Consider the following 17035-nt stretch of genomic DNA (forward strand, 5'->3'; position numbering starts at 1 on the left):
ATAAAATAAATCATGTCAAAAGACTTTATCAATTGAATTGAAGCGCAACTTGCTTTTGATAATTGAAGACGGGAAAAGAGAGGGACTGCTCTGCACTACAGACTTGTGTGCTTGGGAGTTAACAGTAGCACAATGTATTATTCTTGCAAATATCTCTGTTACATTACAAAAAGTTCCTCGGGGTAAGGACTCGGGATTAAGAGATTTATTTCCTTTGTGGTTTCAGATTCGAGTCCTTGGTTACTTATATGATAGTCATTGGAAGTTTACGACTTACATGATCGTTACCTTCAGGGCCCGTGTAATTAGTTGTGATATACACAAACTAATCCGGACACCCACATTAATCTAAAAAAAATAATCTATCAGTCTGTCAAATTTAAAAACTGGGTTGCAGCAAAACATGGTCAGCAACAATTTATGCCCACGCTGGAGAGCTGACTAGATAAGCTGGACCCACCACCCAAACCCCTTATCTTGGGCTTAACCATTGGAGGTGTCCACAGACTGCTATACCCATGACGTGAGCCATTTTTAGCTTCACCATTTTCTCTGCTGCTGTGACCAATGTTACTGTCATTAGTGACTTTGCAACACCTAGATAGCCATTTGGACTGCATGTATGAGCTAGTCCTCCAAGGGGGCACATGGAGCCCTCTCTCTCTAAGAGACTGTTTGGCAGCTGAGCAGAGCAGGGAGATGATTTGGCTGAGCTTATCTTCGCTGCCAACAAAAAAAGATGGGAGTGTGTCTGTTAGTTCTTTATAGAATGGGGTTGGTCTTGCCAGTTCAAACTGGGACCTGAAGTCTATGTCCACTATGAGCCTCACTGTGTCACCATTTTCCCCTTTCAATGTGATGTCAATGTACTCGTAAGCACCTGTAAAACAGCATTAAAGAAGAGAGTTACCTCCCACAAAAAACAAACACATAAATGAGCTTCAGAAAATTAAAATTACTTCCCTTGGACTCTACACCATTTCCCTAGGAGCCAGAGCTTGAAGTTCAAAACAGAAACAGAAAAAGAAAAAGAAAAAGAAAAAAGCCAGAGCTTTGCATACAAGATCTCCAAAGATAAGGGTGCTGTCGACAAGAAGCGTCCTGTTCAGAGTGTAATTACATGCCATGTCTGACTTTTTTCTGATTAAGAAGGGATTGATTTTTTATTTTTTTTTATGCTGAAGATTTCTGGCACTACCCACGTACACACACCCACACAAAAAAAGAAGTTTGTATCTACTTTGTGAAAATTAATTTGTGAGACATACTTGTAAAACAGCTTCTTGAAAACTAATTTGTAAGGGAAAAGGCCAAACTAGCTAGCCTAGACATGTCAATCAAGATCAAGTACTCCAACAGATATTTACAGGGATACGTAACAGAGAAAATGAGAGAGTTATAGACTTGAGTATGTGTGGAGGTGTGTGAATAGAGAGAGGGGAGAGGGACTCACCAGCTGGGCATCCTAAGGAAGTGGCCCAAGAAGTTCGACAAATAGAAGCATTAAAACCATCCATTTTCAGCCTCTTCAGGAGCCACATCTTCGAACTGGTTGTTTTCTCTGCATCATTTCTGCTTCTCATATTCTTCAATAGAGTCTCAAGAACTCTAGTCTCAGCTTCCGTTACTCTCCCAAGTATCTCCTAACAAAAAATAAGATCAAAATGAACCCATAATATTAGGAGACACACATGGATAAAGGCAAAGCCAGACAAAGAACAAGAAGGAATATTTCAAGACACGACAATATTAAAGAAAGATTTACCTGTAAAGTAAAACACCTGGCTTGGTTGATAGAAAGGCAGTTTGAGGAAGCAGGAAATATGGGTGGTGTTGATGATTCTGATTCTATGAAGTCATGTACCATTTGAACCAGCCTTTCTTCTTCTAAGCTAACCATCCCTTTTGAACTAAGAACTTGATGAAGATTTTATCTTGGTTTTTCTTCCTCTTAGTACAGGCTATTGTGTTCTTGAAAGCCTTGCTTTTATAGCAGGCGGTTGAATTTACAGCCTTAAAAGGATGACAGATGAGGTCACAACCGGAGGTGGCATTATATGGTAAATATTGATGGGAAACTATAAATAGGAAGAGAATACTAGAAGAGGATATCCTTATCTTTGATAGATTTAAAAAGACCGTGAAAGTGATAGTGAGATATTGTCCTATTCCAGTTGTCCTGATCTCGGATGCAGTTTTCCATGCACTTAACACTTCAAGTCCTTATTTATCTCTTTTTAACTACAAACCCATAGCACTTCAATTTCTCTTTCTATTTCAACATTTGAACTATAAGCCATTTTAATTTTTTTAAAATTACTAGAAATTTATCAAACCTATTGAAAATTGATTTTTTGACCATAATCTTATCACGTCTTGAATTAATTTTTTATTAATAAAAAATTAACGTTTTATTAGTAATAACAGTGGAAGTTAATGTGTTCAATTTGACCAATATTTGTTTATAGTATCTTGATATTTTAAAAAGAACTATATGCAACTTATATATATATATAACATGAATCAAAACATCCTGTACTTTAATTATAATAATTTATAGAAGGTTAATTATAATGATCTAGATTTCAGAACGTGTTTGTAAGGACTAATCCTATACAGTAGTGCACTATAAAGTGGTTGAGGGCATCTCTCTCACAGGCAATTTGTGGTCTTTATTACGGCCTGACGGAGGCAGCAGTACCGATCAGATACTCATGCTTGCCCTATGCAGAATAGGGTTGAACCTCATGGCCAGGACAAAAGTTCACAAGGCCTTCACGTGCATGGAGGGGCATGTCCATCTTCAATTTTGCTTTTTATAGTTTTGGATTTGCCCATGCACTAGATATTTGTCGGTATTATCGAAACCTTATCCGGGTTAATTTAATTTTAAAAAATCATATTTTAGGTTATATAGATTAATTTAGTTCAATTCAAATTAATTTGAAAAAAATTAATTTTTTTTTCAAGTTTTAATATTTTATATAAAAAAATTAAGAAATTAAATATATGTTATACATGTTATAAATAACAAAGTTTAAAATATTATTTTAAAAGATTTTTTATTTCATATTTAAAAGATATTATATTATCTTTTTAAGTTGAAGCATTTAAATAAAAAAAATTATCCCACATTGACGAAACATAATTTTTTTCTTATAAACATAAAATATATATATTAAAAAGTTTCAAATCCTTCATTGAAAAAATAAAAAATTCTTTTAATATTTATACAGTGAACTTCAAAAAGTATTAATAACCGATTAAAAAATATTAAAAAATAGAATCTTGCTATAAAAAAACATATTTAAAAAAAAAGTTATTATTAAGTTTTGCTAGGTCGCTCAAGTCATAGGTCTACCAAGTTTGACTATTTTACAGCTTTTATCAGTCTTTTATCTTACTTGGATTGATCTAGCTACCAAGTAGACCAGGTCCATAGTCGATCTACCCAGTTAGTCTAGTTTTAATAACTATGGTCAATATTAGGAACCTGGGATTTGGTTTAGATAATTTGACATGATAAATTATTAACCATCTAGAAATTAATAAACCATATTATATATAATACTAGCATATTCTCTTGCACTTCGTTACATGTTAGAATTTTTTTAAGAAAATATTAAAAGTATAGAAATATTTTAGCAATATCAATAAATTTAATTAAATAGTTTGATTTTAAAACCTACTAATTTGACTCCTTGTTTAACTTGAGTTTTATATTCAATGGGTCCAAAGATAATTAGAATAATAATAAAAAAATTTAGATAATATTTTTTAATAGTGAGACGAAGTTAGATTGGATCACCTCAATCGTCTAGGGACCTAAATAAATCACAGACTTAAATGGATTTACTAACTTTGTTGTTTTTGTAAATTTTTTTATTTAATTTTATGATAAAATTAGATATTGGCAAAATCGATCATTCACCCTAAAAAACATTTATTTGAAATCATAATAACTCTATAGAAAAGTAAAAATAAATAAATCATGAATTTTATTTCCCAGCCAATCCAATATTAAAGAAAAATAAAAATAAAAAATAATATTAAAGGACCAAAAATAAAAAAAATAAAAAAAAAATTAAGTTTGATTAGTAAACCAACTAAACTTATAAATCAGGTAACCGGGTCAACACGTCAAACTTGTAAATCGGGCAAGGAACTTTATTAGAATTAATAACTTCTTTTAAAAAAAAACTTGTTTATTTAACTATATAATAGTAAAAATAGACAATCATAAAATCAACTATCAAACAAATACTAGGATTTTTTTTAAGACTATAATAAACTCATAAAAAATAAAATTAAACAAATTATAAAACTCAATTCTCAATTAGCATAATATTAAAAAATAAAATTAAAAAAAAATAACTTTTTTAAGTTGAACTCGTCAATAGGCTCATGAACTTTTTAAAATTTAATAAGATTTTGTTTTTTAAAACCATATTATAAAAAAATAAATGATCAATCATGATCAATAAGTAAAAAGAACAACCACTACTAAACCTGCAAACCGAGGCAACCAAGATTAGCTCGTTAAAATAAAATTTCATAATTGAATTTTTTTTTACTATTTTTTTAAATATACCATATTAATATTGCGATGCTGAAATATTTTTCTGATACTAACCCTATGTTAGGATATTTTTTTGATATCATGATAATTATATAAAAAATAAATTAAAATAAACTATCAACTTTAAATCCCTAGCAACACATCATATAATTAAAAAATTTAAAAATAAATAACAAAGGTCAAAACACTATATATATATATATATGTGTATATATATATATATATATATATATATATATTATAATTACAGTGGCAATAGGTGTAAGGAAACAATGTTTTTTAACTTTATATTAGTACATTCGTTTGCGTTTCACTGTGAATTGAATTATTCTTTTTTTTTTTAACTTGAAAAAAAATGTTAAAGAGTACAAATATTTTTTTAATAGTATCATTTGAATCTAATTAAGCAATTCAATCTTGAAATTTATCAATCTAATCAATCAAAATGTTAAAGAATACAAATATTTTTTTGGTAGTACCATTTGACTGTTTTTTTATCTAATAAATTAAATGATTTAGCATGTTGACAATATTTGACCAAATCTTAAAGTAACATGTTGAACTATGTCATGTTGATTTTTTTTTACCTAATAAAATTAAACTTGATAAACTAGTCAACATGTCCATGGACTTCTTAAAATTTAATAACATTGATTTTTTAAAAAATGTTTTTAAACTATGTGATAAAAAGAAGAATACATGATTACATAATCAAGTACAATGAGTAAAAATAAAAAGCTCTACTAAACCATGAACTGATACAACTAAGATTGTCTCGCCAAACTTGCAAATTAGATCTTTAACTCCATAAAATTTAATAATCTATTTTTTTTTCAAAATCATTTTTTATTTAACTAAACTTTTAAAAAATAGACTATATCGCAATGTTGAGATTTTTTTGATATAATGATAACCATATAAAAGGCAAATGAAAATAAATTATCAACTTTAAATCCCTACAAACATATCATACAAAGACTAAATTAAAAAAAAAATCAATAATTAAAGGGAAAAGAGGGTCAAAATGCAAAAGAAAAAAAATTAATGATTATAATCTCTAATGCTAATGAGTGTGGCAAAATAGTGTTTTCTGTTTTCCCACGTTTTTTAACTTTATACTAACAATTTAACTCACGCACTGCATTTTGTTTTTATATAGAAAAAACCCCGAGGTATGCAAGCTATTTTCTAAAAAAATAAAATCAAACTATAAATCAAAAAGCTCATGTCTAATCAAATAAACCAATAATCATGTGTAAAAAAAAAACCATTAACAATAACTAAAAGATAAACTAGAAAAATTAATAGATAGATATAGACTAAGATATTTGATGTAGGATGAGATATTTACCTATTTATGTCTATCAAATTTACTTATTAAAATCAATATAAAATGATACAAACAAAAACAAATACAGAACTGAAAACATCATACAAGACCAAACATATAAGAAATATTATTTAAAAATAAATATTTTTTTATTTATAAAATAAAGCTCACCTTTATAAAATAAAAAAGAATTATTCAAAAATTAAATTAAAAAATCATTTAAAAAAATTATTAAAAAAAAACATGCGAAACTCATAGTTTTGGCTATGAGACTAGAACAAACCTAGAATTAAATTAAAAATCAACAAAATTTTAACAAAAGCATCAAGAAAAAAAAATTAGAAATCAAAAAAATAAGAATTGCATTAAAAAAATAATAATCTATGACATTGTAATTCAAGAACTAAATTGAAGATAACTAAAACTTTAATAAGACCAAGGACATCAATAAACAATTAAAAAAATAAAAGGATTGAAATTGACAATTTTTTTTAAAGAACAAATTTGCACTTTCTCTAAAAAAGAGAGAAGAAGAGAAAAAGAAAGAAAGAGAAAAACCACCAATAAGAAACTAACCATAATACTACATCAATATGACACCTTGTCACTAGCGCATGAACATAACACGCTAGTATCTTTTTTAAATAAAATAATTATTTTTTTGATATAGAAATATCATAATGCCCTTCATGAACACAAAAAAAAAAAACCATAATAAAAATACATAAATACCCCTAAACACATCTTGATTTTTATCTTTTCTATAGTAGTATTTCTATTGTATTTCAAAGTACAAAAAACTAAAAAAACCCTCCATTAATAACTCATTTTTTTTACTTCAAAGGTAAAATAAGTATTTTAACTATTTCAATGTTTTTAAAAAGACTAAAAAACTCTTGGGAAATAACTCAAGAAATTGTTAAAAAAAATATTAAGCTATCCCTAAATAATTTTTTAATGACTAATGGACCAATTATAAAAACCAAAACATCCTCAATACCATTACACTTTTTTTTTTTTAACTCATGGGCAAAAGAGTGATTTGACAATAGCAATTCACAGTTAACTATATCTACTACTACAATGAAAAACCCTCACAGTTTAGAGTTTTGGTTAATTATCTGTTAAAGAAGAGTATGAAGTTTTGCAGAAAAGCTTTTGTTTTCAGATTTTTACAACGGGTCCTATCAGAATGAAACTGTGTTATATTGAAGGTTAGGGCATGCGTTTTGGTGTAGGCAAATCGCATGACCAAGATTTTGTCCTGTGAGAAGGCAAGCAATAATGGGGGACACTTCCAATTTTGATTGTTATATTGGATTTTGGAAACTTTAATTAAAATCAATAAGTGCTAAATCCCCTGCAAAAACAAGATATGATAGCTGAAGAAATCGATGCACAAGGATACCTTGTGTGGGACTGGGATTAACTGGGACTGAAATAATAACGGTGACAACCTCTGTATGTAATCATGAATTTGGCATTTCGAGCTTCTATTACCATGTCAAAATTAATAGACCATTGAATTGGTTAGAATTCACCACACAAGCCAAAAGTTAGATTCAGGTGCCCTCACCTACTCAGGAAAGTGAACCCAGGTCCATAAAATGCGATACCTTGAGAAACTTCTAGCAATTGGTCCTTGCAATCTGTTTTTACCATGCAAAATTCAACCTGTAAGTCCCAACAAAAGAACACAACGCAGGTGCAGTACCATAAAACAACTTTTTTCAAACCACAACCACAAAAAGTTGCCACAATACCAAACACAGAACTCACTTTTGACATTATAGACAGTGGAAGACTTCAATTGGTAAGGGAAGAGGATTACATTATTTAATTTCATTGCATAAACTTTTAATAGAGTGCGGAATATCTGACAAATCATTGAACATCAAGTTCATTTAATCAGTTAGGCAAGCTAACAACAGGTAAAAGAAACGTTACCCAAGCTTGACATTCTGTACAGACCGTGATATGCACAGTTTGAAAGCTTAACAGATGAACTAACTATATTTTACCTGCATCAAAACTGTCTTAGTCATTCGATATCTAGTTTCAGTCACCTGTGATTGCCCGATACCTAAGATCAGCAGCTGGAAATGATCTTTCTATTCAATGCTGAGCTGCAAATCAAATAATTGGAACACAGCTTTAGATGCACAACTTGAATCTGACTCTCAAGCATGTAGAACCCTGAAAAGAAAGATGCCATCTAATTCAAAATTTAATGAAATGGGAACTCTATATGTCAAAGAATAAAACATCATCAGGGGAGAATAACATGGCCAAGGTCATGGATGCCAGAGCATCCTATAGCCTATTTGCTTATCAGTTTACATATTCCAATTTGGAAAAACTCGGTATGAATTTTCAAAACAAATTTCAGAATTTATACTATAAATTTGATCGGAGATTTATTTATCTTTTTCTTATGTATTTTTTCAAATTCACAAATGTATTTTACAAAAGAGAAGGGGAGCACCTCGGCTTGAAGATTTCAAAATTTGTGAAGATTTTTTCATCTGATGAAATTTCCAGCTGACAAAATTCATACCTCCTAAAACAAAGGGAAGCAACTAGAGTGGTGATGCTGTCCATAAGGATTCTCACTGTCTGTTTAGATGAAGCATCAACAACAGCAACTTCAAAGAAGCAAACCATCTTGTCAAACCTGAAAATAATGCATCACACGTGCATTGTGATGAGTAGGTATAAATATAAGTGAAACCAAAATTTCCACGAATCCACATAAGTGAATTTGAACGAGAATTTGGAGATTGTACAACCCTTTCAGTTATGCCAAATGAATTAATTGGCTGCTCTCGAGACTTGAATCTCAAGCCTTGTGATTCCTAGAAACAGCCTCTATAATGCATGCATTAAGCAACAAGCGAGGGCATTCACATCAATATCTTGAACAGCCTTGGTGTATAGGCACTGGACCCAGCACCTTAATTGGTCTTTCAAAATAAACATAAATTTTGTATGCATAGGAATAGGGGGCCAACATGAGACAACCAGCAACAAGCATCCAAAGAAGCACGGCACATCTCATGTCCCAGTTAACTCTTATCAGCAGCTTTGAAGAATCCCTTTGAATTATCCATGGATAAATGGAATATCTCAAAATTCACAATTGAGAAGTCAGAATGTAAAAACTGAAGAGAATACAGAAAGATATGTCAGTGAAATTTCATGACAAGCTGCAGCATATATTGAACCAGAGTTGATTAGATACACCATGAAAGCCTCTGCAATTAAGCATTCATTCCAGTGTTCTAGTTCAACATGATGGATCAAATTGAATCACAAATGGGGCTGACAGAAAATATAGCATCAATATGTAAAGCAACTGATAGCAATACTTGCTTTCCTACAAATTATGAACCAGCAAATCATAACAAAGGTGAAAATGCAAAATTGCATTTAAAAAAATTTAGTTAGTGAAATGTAGAGGGGGAAACAATTAAAAAAAAGCTCGAATGGATATTTTTAAATGGAAATACCTTGTAAATGACCAACAGATTATTAACACAGAGGATGCCAAGGAATGAGAATTACAATATTCCATTGAAATCTGTATTACAAAAAAATTTCCTTCAAAATATTCCTAGGCTAAATTCTAAGGAAAGTTTCTCTCCTGCTCTATTTATGTCATGGTCTCAGAAAAGGCCAGCTCTACATGATAAATTACTAAATAGCCCATGGATACATTAGAAGAAATGCTTTTTGACTCTGCAATAGCAATGAGTAAGCCCTGAAATAAAACGCCGGATGAGAAAGGATCTAGCTGGATCCAAAATTGCATCCCAGTTCCGTAGGATTGTTAGATATCTATAAGTTTTCTCAAACAAAATGTTGAGTAGGGTATTCATGCTCATATCCATTATAATCATAGTATAGCTTCTCCCCTTTAGCAATATCACGAGTAGCAACCAAAATGACCTGGCATTCCCCATTTACACTGTATCTCACACATTTACAATTCTGCTTCTTCTTACCATCCCTGCACAGAATTGGATATAACTTTAAGCTTAACAGAGGATGGGCTGATAATTTCTAATTCGGATACAATTTTCACAGAAAAAGTAGAATTTTATATGTGAGGTCACATAGGATATGTTGAAGGGCATCATGTGTCGTATAGAGCAGAAGACAAGTAATAAAAAGGTTTGACAATAAACTGGTCATATTTTGCTTCAATATATATCATAATAGGAGAAGCAATGGGTTAGGCGGGCTTACGGTGTATGATTGTTAATTCCATTGATAAAGCGAGCAATATTTCCACGTTTATCAGGGCAGATGACAAGGCTTTTGGATGGGTCTCTTGCCAAAAGAAGGGTCATCATGCTATCACAATCATCATGTTCTCGGTTTTTGATGTAATCCACATCACCTGAGTATTCTGCTATGATGGTCAAATCCTTTATCTGGTCATCTGCCTCAACTGTATATCTGCACAGAAGAATAGAGTTGAACCTACTCAAATATGCAGTACCCAAAATATAGTTGCTACCTCAATAAATCTGTTCAAGATGCAAGTACCCTTCACATGAATCAAAAACAACTAAAAGAGGAGGGCATTCGCCCCTTTTGCACATAGCTCTGCACTGTTCCAATGTCTCTATGTCCTCCTTGGAAAGAACCTAATAGAAGTACCAGATAAAGCAACCAACATGCAATACAAGACAATAAAAGGTCTGGAGAAAAAATAAGGATAAAAAAGAAAATTTTAAATTCAGACCTGCATGCCACCCTGCTCAAACTTGGCCTGATTGGCTGATTGAGGAGCCATGCCAGGCAAGTAGGTTAAATCATCACTAAATTCCATGTGCAATGCCGTTAACGCAGAAGCAAGGGTGCCCATTTGTTTCAGCCTTTGGGTGGGATCTGCTGATGGAATAAATGGCAACAGTCTCCTCCTTTTCTTTTGATACACCAATGAATGTCTCCGGCGCTTCCTAGAGTCTTGAAAACAACTCGAGAGAAAGGAATGAAAACATCAACTTTACATCACCAAATCTAATTCAACTAGTTGATGCATTAGCACTAGCATTTCTTAACTAAATGTTTACATGCAATAAAAAAGCACAAAAAGAGCAGTTATAGAAAATTGTGTTTTCAAAGGTGCATGTAGCAAAAAACCAGGCAATAATATCATTCATGGAAACCAAAAGGCAGAAATAGGTTTGACAAGGCCCCAAACTATTTGTTCCATGAAAGTCAATGCAGTTAATAGAATAATTTAAAGTAAACAACAAAATACATTGACAAAACAGCAACTTCCTGTGTTACAATGTTTAACTTGTATGCTTTTGCCTTTTCATTTTACAAAGATACATGGAATTATTAGTAAGAAGTTAGAAATTTTGATACTATATGGTAAACATACAGTACATTTACCAGAGTGGATTCAATTTTCAAGAAAACTTAGTCTTAAAGAAAGGTTTTGAGAATATAACATAATTCATAAGAGTGATGCTTTATTATGGGAGTCAACAGTACATCGATTCATACCTAATGTTTAGCTGAATATAAGGGAAAGGAAAGAAACTATGATTTTGCCTTTCTACTAAGTTGCAGTACCTGCTAGTAAATGCAGAATAAATGTTTTTGGGTAGCTAAGGACTATAATCCTTTTTTAATAAACTGTCATAAATGGTGATGAATACGCAATCATAATCAAAGTCCAAAAAAGATGTGATAAATACACAAATTCAGGTGTCATTTGGTTATCAGGAATGAAAGATCCAGAATGGAGGAATTGGAATGAAAACTAAAGAATTGGAATGACATTTTAATTATAATACTGTATTTGGAATAGTTACAAGAAGTTGAAATGAAATTTAAAATTTTTAAAGCCTTATTTTTAAGATAAAAGTAAATAATGATTAAAAGAATGATTTCATAAACTATGATGGTACTAAAAGTGATAAAGAAGATTGCGGTGGTGGTGGTATGATGATGTAGGAGTAGGTGGTGGTGGTGATAATAATAGTTTAATAATAACAATTATCTATTTTTAAAAAAATTAATGCCAACACAATTGGAGGTGGCGGTGGAAGAAAAGTGGTGAAGGTGGTGGAATAATAATAATAATAATATTTTTTGTAAAAAAAAGTCGTCACCACCACCACCAATGATGACAATGACAATACTTATTGAGGTAGTGATGATGGTAGAAGTAATTGATATATAATGAAAAGAAACAATATATCTTTCTTAAGAAGGAAATTCATTCTTGTTCCTTGTTTCTACCTCCCCCATAGAAATGAAACTATATTTAATTTTCATTCCCATTCCCATTCTCCATTTCTATTCTCATTTCACTCCTTTTAACAAAATACCTATGATGTAGGAATAAAAATTTCATTCTCATTCTCATCATTCCATTCTTTGTTACCAAACAACACCTTAGCATGTTTGTGTAATCACATAACATACCATCAATGATCACACTCCAAACATCGATCCCACTAATTTTGAACATGCATGGGCAAACGCTTGATGCAAATAAAATGTAATTGTGTGAAATGATTTATGTAGTATCCTAATATGCAAAACATAGTGATGAGGCATAATTTTGTTGATTATGAGATGGATTTCTCAACAAATATCGACAATAGAGTGCAATCTACCCTGGCCCATGTGATTCTACATGTAAAGCAACAATTTGCTTGTTCTACAAAGTAAATGTTAAATGGACGTATCCAGGACTTGGTTAGGTTGCTTGCTGGCCATTCTAAGCCTTAAGTCATGGAGGACATGGATTCAAATGCTGATTAAGAAGGAATTTATCATTTTCCTTCAATAAAATCTATTCCTCAGTTAACCCTATTTAGTTAAGAAGACGGCTTGATTAACAAAAGTTAAAGCTATTATCCTCATACTTTCCACCATCATTGCCATTGTTGCTGTGCCACATCTTTTTCAAATCTTTTATGTCTATACCCTCTATCCCTTAACTGTCCATCTTTTAGGTTGTTTAAGAATAGTAGATTAAACACAGTTCATTTTTCTTTTCTACCAGTTTTGAATTAAATGTGTTTATTTAAATTTTTACCCTTAACATATGGTTCCTGTTAGTGAGAAAGAAAATTAGATAATGCTCACAATTATTACCGACTGATTTCTTTTACTTCAACATATTTTGAGCCATAAAAAGAACCAAATTTTGGACCATTTTTCGAGACATAGAATAGATAACCAAACTAAAAATATTTAAATCTCTTAACAAATTTGGTTAAATATTTTCTAAGTCACTGAGGTTTTAGTTATATATGAGACTGTGTTGTTAATAGTGATAGAATGGTTAAAACAGTTTATAATACAGTGAAACTCTAGTCCTTTGATACCACCCATTTAATATACCTTCTAAGGACTACTTTCTTGGTTCTAAATGTATCAGGACTAATTCTGCTGAAATATTGGGTAGATTAGATTGCCTGTCATTTTGTGTTCTTAGCTTTTATGCTCTTGACAAATACTCCCAAAACAGTTTACTCGTTGCTCTGTTTGGTAATGAGGTTCAGCCTGCTTTTCAAAGTACTTTACAAAATTCTTTAGCCTAAAAATGCATCAAATTGATTTTTTATATGCTTTTTAATGATTTTGATATGTTGATATCAAAAATTAAAAATAAAAACTGAAAAAAACATCATTTTGACGCCTTTTCAATTAAAAAACATTTTTACAAGAACACTCTTCACCACATTACCAAATACATTAGAGTCATGTCAAATGCAACTCAAGAGTGTAAGCCAACTGAGCAAAATTTGTTCAGTGGACATGAGATCTTAACATTGATTCCATTTATGATTAGATTAAATGTAAAATCAGGAAAAAGAAGAGCAATAACTATCTTACTCAAAATAACAAGGATTATCAAAAACCATACCAGAGGTCAATCACGTTTGTTGGAATCTTCTTTTAAGGGGTGAAATGCCTCAAAGGTTTCTACATTTGATCTAACTTAAATATCTCTACATCTGGCAATGATCAACATTTAGCAAGAACCCCATGGTGCAAAATAAAAGAATCAAATTCACTCTAAATTGCAAGGCATAGAGCGCCTTGCCACGCTTTGTTATAGGTATTGAAATTCATAAATGTTCTAGCAGTAGTATTTCAAGTACTTCCTATGAGCTAGAGCCAAGACAAAAATAATATCCATTTTTCCTTTCTTACTTTTTGTTTTTCACTTCTTTTTTTCATTTTATCTCAAAGTTCTTCTTTATTCTTTCTTTCTTTCTTTCCTTCTTTCTAAATTTTATTGTTTGTGAGTCATTCTTTCTTTCCTTCTTCTAAATTTTATTGTTTGTGAGTCATCTTCTACTGTCCTTGCTATTAGTTCTTGTAAAAGTTGAAAAAAAAAAATTTCATTTTTTTTTCATTTTTTCCTTTCCTTCTTTCTAAATTTTATTATTTGTGAGTCATTGGTCCTTGCTAGTAGTTCTGGTAAAAGTAAAAAAAAACATTATCTAATTTTGAGTTCTTTAGGCAGGAAGGGCACAATCCCACCCGAGTCCTACCCGCTCCCAATGCTTTGCAGTAAAAAGTACCGTATAGCTGCACGCCTATGATACCCCCCATCCCCTCTCATTCTTTATTATTATTATTATTATTAAAAGGATCTGAACCCGGTAATTTTTTCACTTTTTTTTTTCATTTTATCTCAAAGTTCATCTTTATTCTCTCTTTCTTTCCTTCTTTCTAAATTTTATTGTTTGCGAGTCTTCTTCTACTGTCCTTGCTATTAGTTCTAGTAAAAGTTGAAAAAAATTTATCTTTTTTATTTCCTTTCTTTCTTAAATTTTATTGTTTGTGAGCCTATGCTATTAGTTCTATAAAAGTTAAAAAAATTTATCTTACTTTGAGTTCTTTGGGCAGGAAGGGCACAATCCCACCCGAGTCCTACCCTCTCCCAATGCTTTGCAGCAAAGAGTACCATTTAGCTACACACCTGTGATACTCCTACTCTCATTCTTTATTATTATTATTAAAAGATTTGAACCCGGTAATTTTTTAACTTTTAGTATAATTTTTTGCTTGCAAATCCTGAAACACGTTCAATAACAATCCGGAAAAAAAAATTCAAAAACTCCATTAATCACAAAAACAAACAAATTAAATGAATAAATAAATAAAACAATCTAGCAATTAGAAGGATAAATAAAGAATTCACCTTGTAGGGACCTGCATTTCATTTTAACATCATCGTTCTTACACTTCTGAATCCTAAAAAAATCGATTATTTTCCTCTGCGATAACCCTAGCACACAAAAATCAAACCAATCAAAACGCACAATTGTTACTCTCAAAACGACTCTACAATCACAAAAATAAAAAAATTCAAATGCAAAAATCAAATCCCCCTACTTCTTACACGTCTCTGGCCATCTCCAGAGCACTTGTTGCAAATCCACGAGCCAATCGGAACCCTAACAACAATCGGTCTCAAGCACTTCATGTGATATCCTTTATCACATTTATCACATAACAACAGCTCCTCCGATCGTTCCCCGGAGCGGCATTGTTCGCAGCTGACATCTCCGTAGTCCTCCCTCTCCACCACCGCATACGCTGCCTTCTGCAGTATCTCCGTCAACAACTTCATCCTCTTCGGCGGCGGTGACCGCCTCCGAGGTGCCGATGTGCGGCGGCGAGAGCTGATTTGGCGCCTGGCCGCCGCCGTGGTGGTGGAGGTTGGAGGCATTGGTAAATTGGGAGGTGAGCGGAGGGTAGAATTGGAATTCTCGGAGCTAATTTGGTTTTTTTTTTTTTTCCTGAGAATGAATTTGGTGTTGTTTGTTGCACTGGAGAGAGAGAGAGAGAGAGAGAGAGATATCAAGAGGTCCTTTTATTTTTTTCCCAGTCGCGGGTAATGGCGAGAGATGCTAACGTGCGCCGGGTGAGTGCACGGAATTTGATGTAGCGGCCGTTACGGGGTTTTGGATTTTATAGCCGTTTGATAATTAAAAGACAAGGGTGGCCTTTATTTATTTATACTTAGTAAGAACCTATCTCGGAACACGTTTAAAATTGTGTTTTATAAAATTTATATATTTTTTTAATTATTTTTTTAAAAATTGAATTATTTTAATATATTAATATTAAAAATAATTTTAAAAAAAATAATAATAAAATATTATTTTGATATATTTCTAAATAAAAATCACATTGAAAAACAATTGTTATAACATTCTCAAATATTTTTTAAGTCATGTTTGTTTTTACCTTTTAAAAATATTTTAAAATATTATTTTATATTTTCAAATTATTTTGATATATTAATATTAAAAATAATTTTTTAAAATAAAAAAATTATTCTAATGTATTTTAATGTAAAGCTTTTGTTTGTTTCAAATTAAGTAAAAGGGGTCAAAATTTTATATAAAGGATTACTTTAGATTTATTTTTTGTTGTATAAATATTGGGTGTGCTTATCACTAATAAAACAAGGGAAGAAAAATGACTAACGATAGATTTCATGAACTGGTTTTTAAATTTCAATTTTTTGAAAATAAGCATACTTGTATGGTCTCATGTTAATGGGCTCCATTCCTTCTTTCAAATAGACGTGATGATCAATTTCCAAGTCTAGCCTTTAAATTCTTGATCCTTTCCTTGTTTGTTGCCATAATATACCAATGTGAGGTTCTAATCAAAGCTATGTAATTTATTTAATGAATATAAAATTATATTTAGGGTGGGAATAGACTTCTTTAATTTATCTGAAATATGCTCACTTTATTAATTACAACAAAGGAATATAAATATAAATATAAATTAATAATTAACAATTATTTTTAATTTTTTGATCATGTCACTAAAAACTAGAACACTAAAAGCTAATAACAACTAAGTAACTACAATTTATTCAAAAATAAATAATAATTAATTGATATGTTCTTAAGCAAGGAAGTTTGTGAATTTAATTAATCAAAAATAAAAAAAATCAACTTAAAATAACCCAAATCAACTTGCTAATTATATAATCCAAAACTTATTTTATATCAAGTTTAAAAACTATAACATCTACCTGTTAATCACATAATTATAGATAATATTACCTTAAGGTTAAAATAAATTAATAAACTATATAGGTTAAGTTCAAGGGA

General features: G+C 31.0%; 2 protein-coding genes and 1 long non-coding RNA gene across 9 annotated transcripts; 1 reads left to right on the forward strand and 2 right to left on the reverse strand.

Moving 5' to 3' along the window:
• LOC105131194 (uncharacterized) lies at positions 1-5677 on the forward strand. The gene is made up of 3 exons (XR_843383.1): positions 1-182; positions 5349-5351; positions 5664-5677. It is a non-coding gene; the product is annotated as an uncharacterized LOC105131194 (long non-coding RNA).
• Positions 303-2003, reverse strand: LOC105131193 (uncharacterized). Of its 2 annotated transcripts, XM_011034041.1 has the most exons (4): positions 1766-2003; positions 1454-1643; positions 848-880; positions 303-723 (listed from the first exon to the last, which is right to left on the reverse strand). In XM_011034041.1, exons 1-4 carry the CDS (start codon positions 1898-1900, stop codon positions 473-475), a joined length of 609 nt encoding a protein of 202 aa, XP_011032343.1. In that variant the 5' UTR covers positions 1901-2003; the 3' UTR covers positions 303-472. The 2 variants fall into 2 exon arrangements, with proteins under 2 accessions (XP_011032343.1, XP_011032342.1); XM_011034040.1 differs by having other exon boundaries at positions 374-880; positions 1766-1968.
• Positions 5678-7371: 1694 nt separating the features above from the next.
• LOC105131195 (probable Histone-lysine N-methyltransferase ATXR5) lies at positions 7372-15869 on the reverse strand. 6 transcript variants are annotated; one of them, XM_011034043.1, is made up of 8 exons: positions 15294-15867; positions 15100-15186; positions 10660-10883; positions 10461-10561; positions 10158-10370; positions 8699-9918; positions 8467-8583; positions 7376-8105 (listed from the first exon to the last, which is right to left on the reverse strand). In XM_011034043.1, the coding sequence occupies exons 1-6, from the start codon at positions 15628-15630 to the stop codon at positions 9759-9761; spliced, it is 1122 nt and encodes a 373-aa protein (XP_011032345.1). In that variant the 5' UTR covers positions 15631-15867; the 3' UTR covers positions 7376-8105; positions 8467-8583; positions 8699-9758. The 6 variants fall into 6 exon arrangements, with proteins under 6 accessions (XP_011032349.1, XP_011032345.1, XP_011032347.1 ...); XM_011034047.1 differs by having other exon boundaries at positions 7372-8105; positions 8467-9070; positions 15294-15869; XM_011034045.1 differs by having other exon boundaries at positions 7376-8035; positions 8467-9918.
• Positions 15870-17035: the final 1166 nt, after the last annotated feature.

This window comes from Populus euphratica, unplaced genomic scaffold, assembly GCF_000495115.2.
Source record: "Populus euphratica unplaced genomic scaffold, PopEup_1.0 scaffold103.1, whole genome shotgun sequence".
NCBI classification, from domain to species: domain Eukaryota; kingdom Viridiplantae; phylum Streptophyta; class Magnoliopsida; order Malpighiales; family Salicaceae; genus Populus; species Populus euphratica.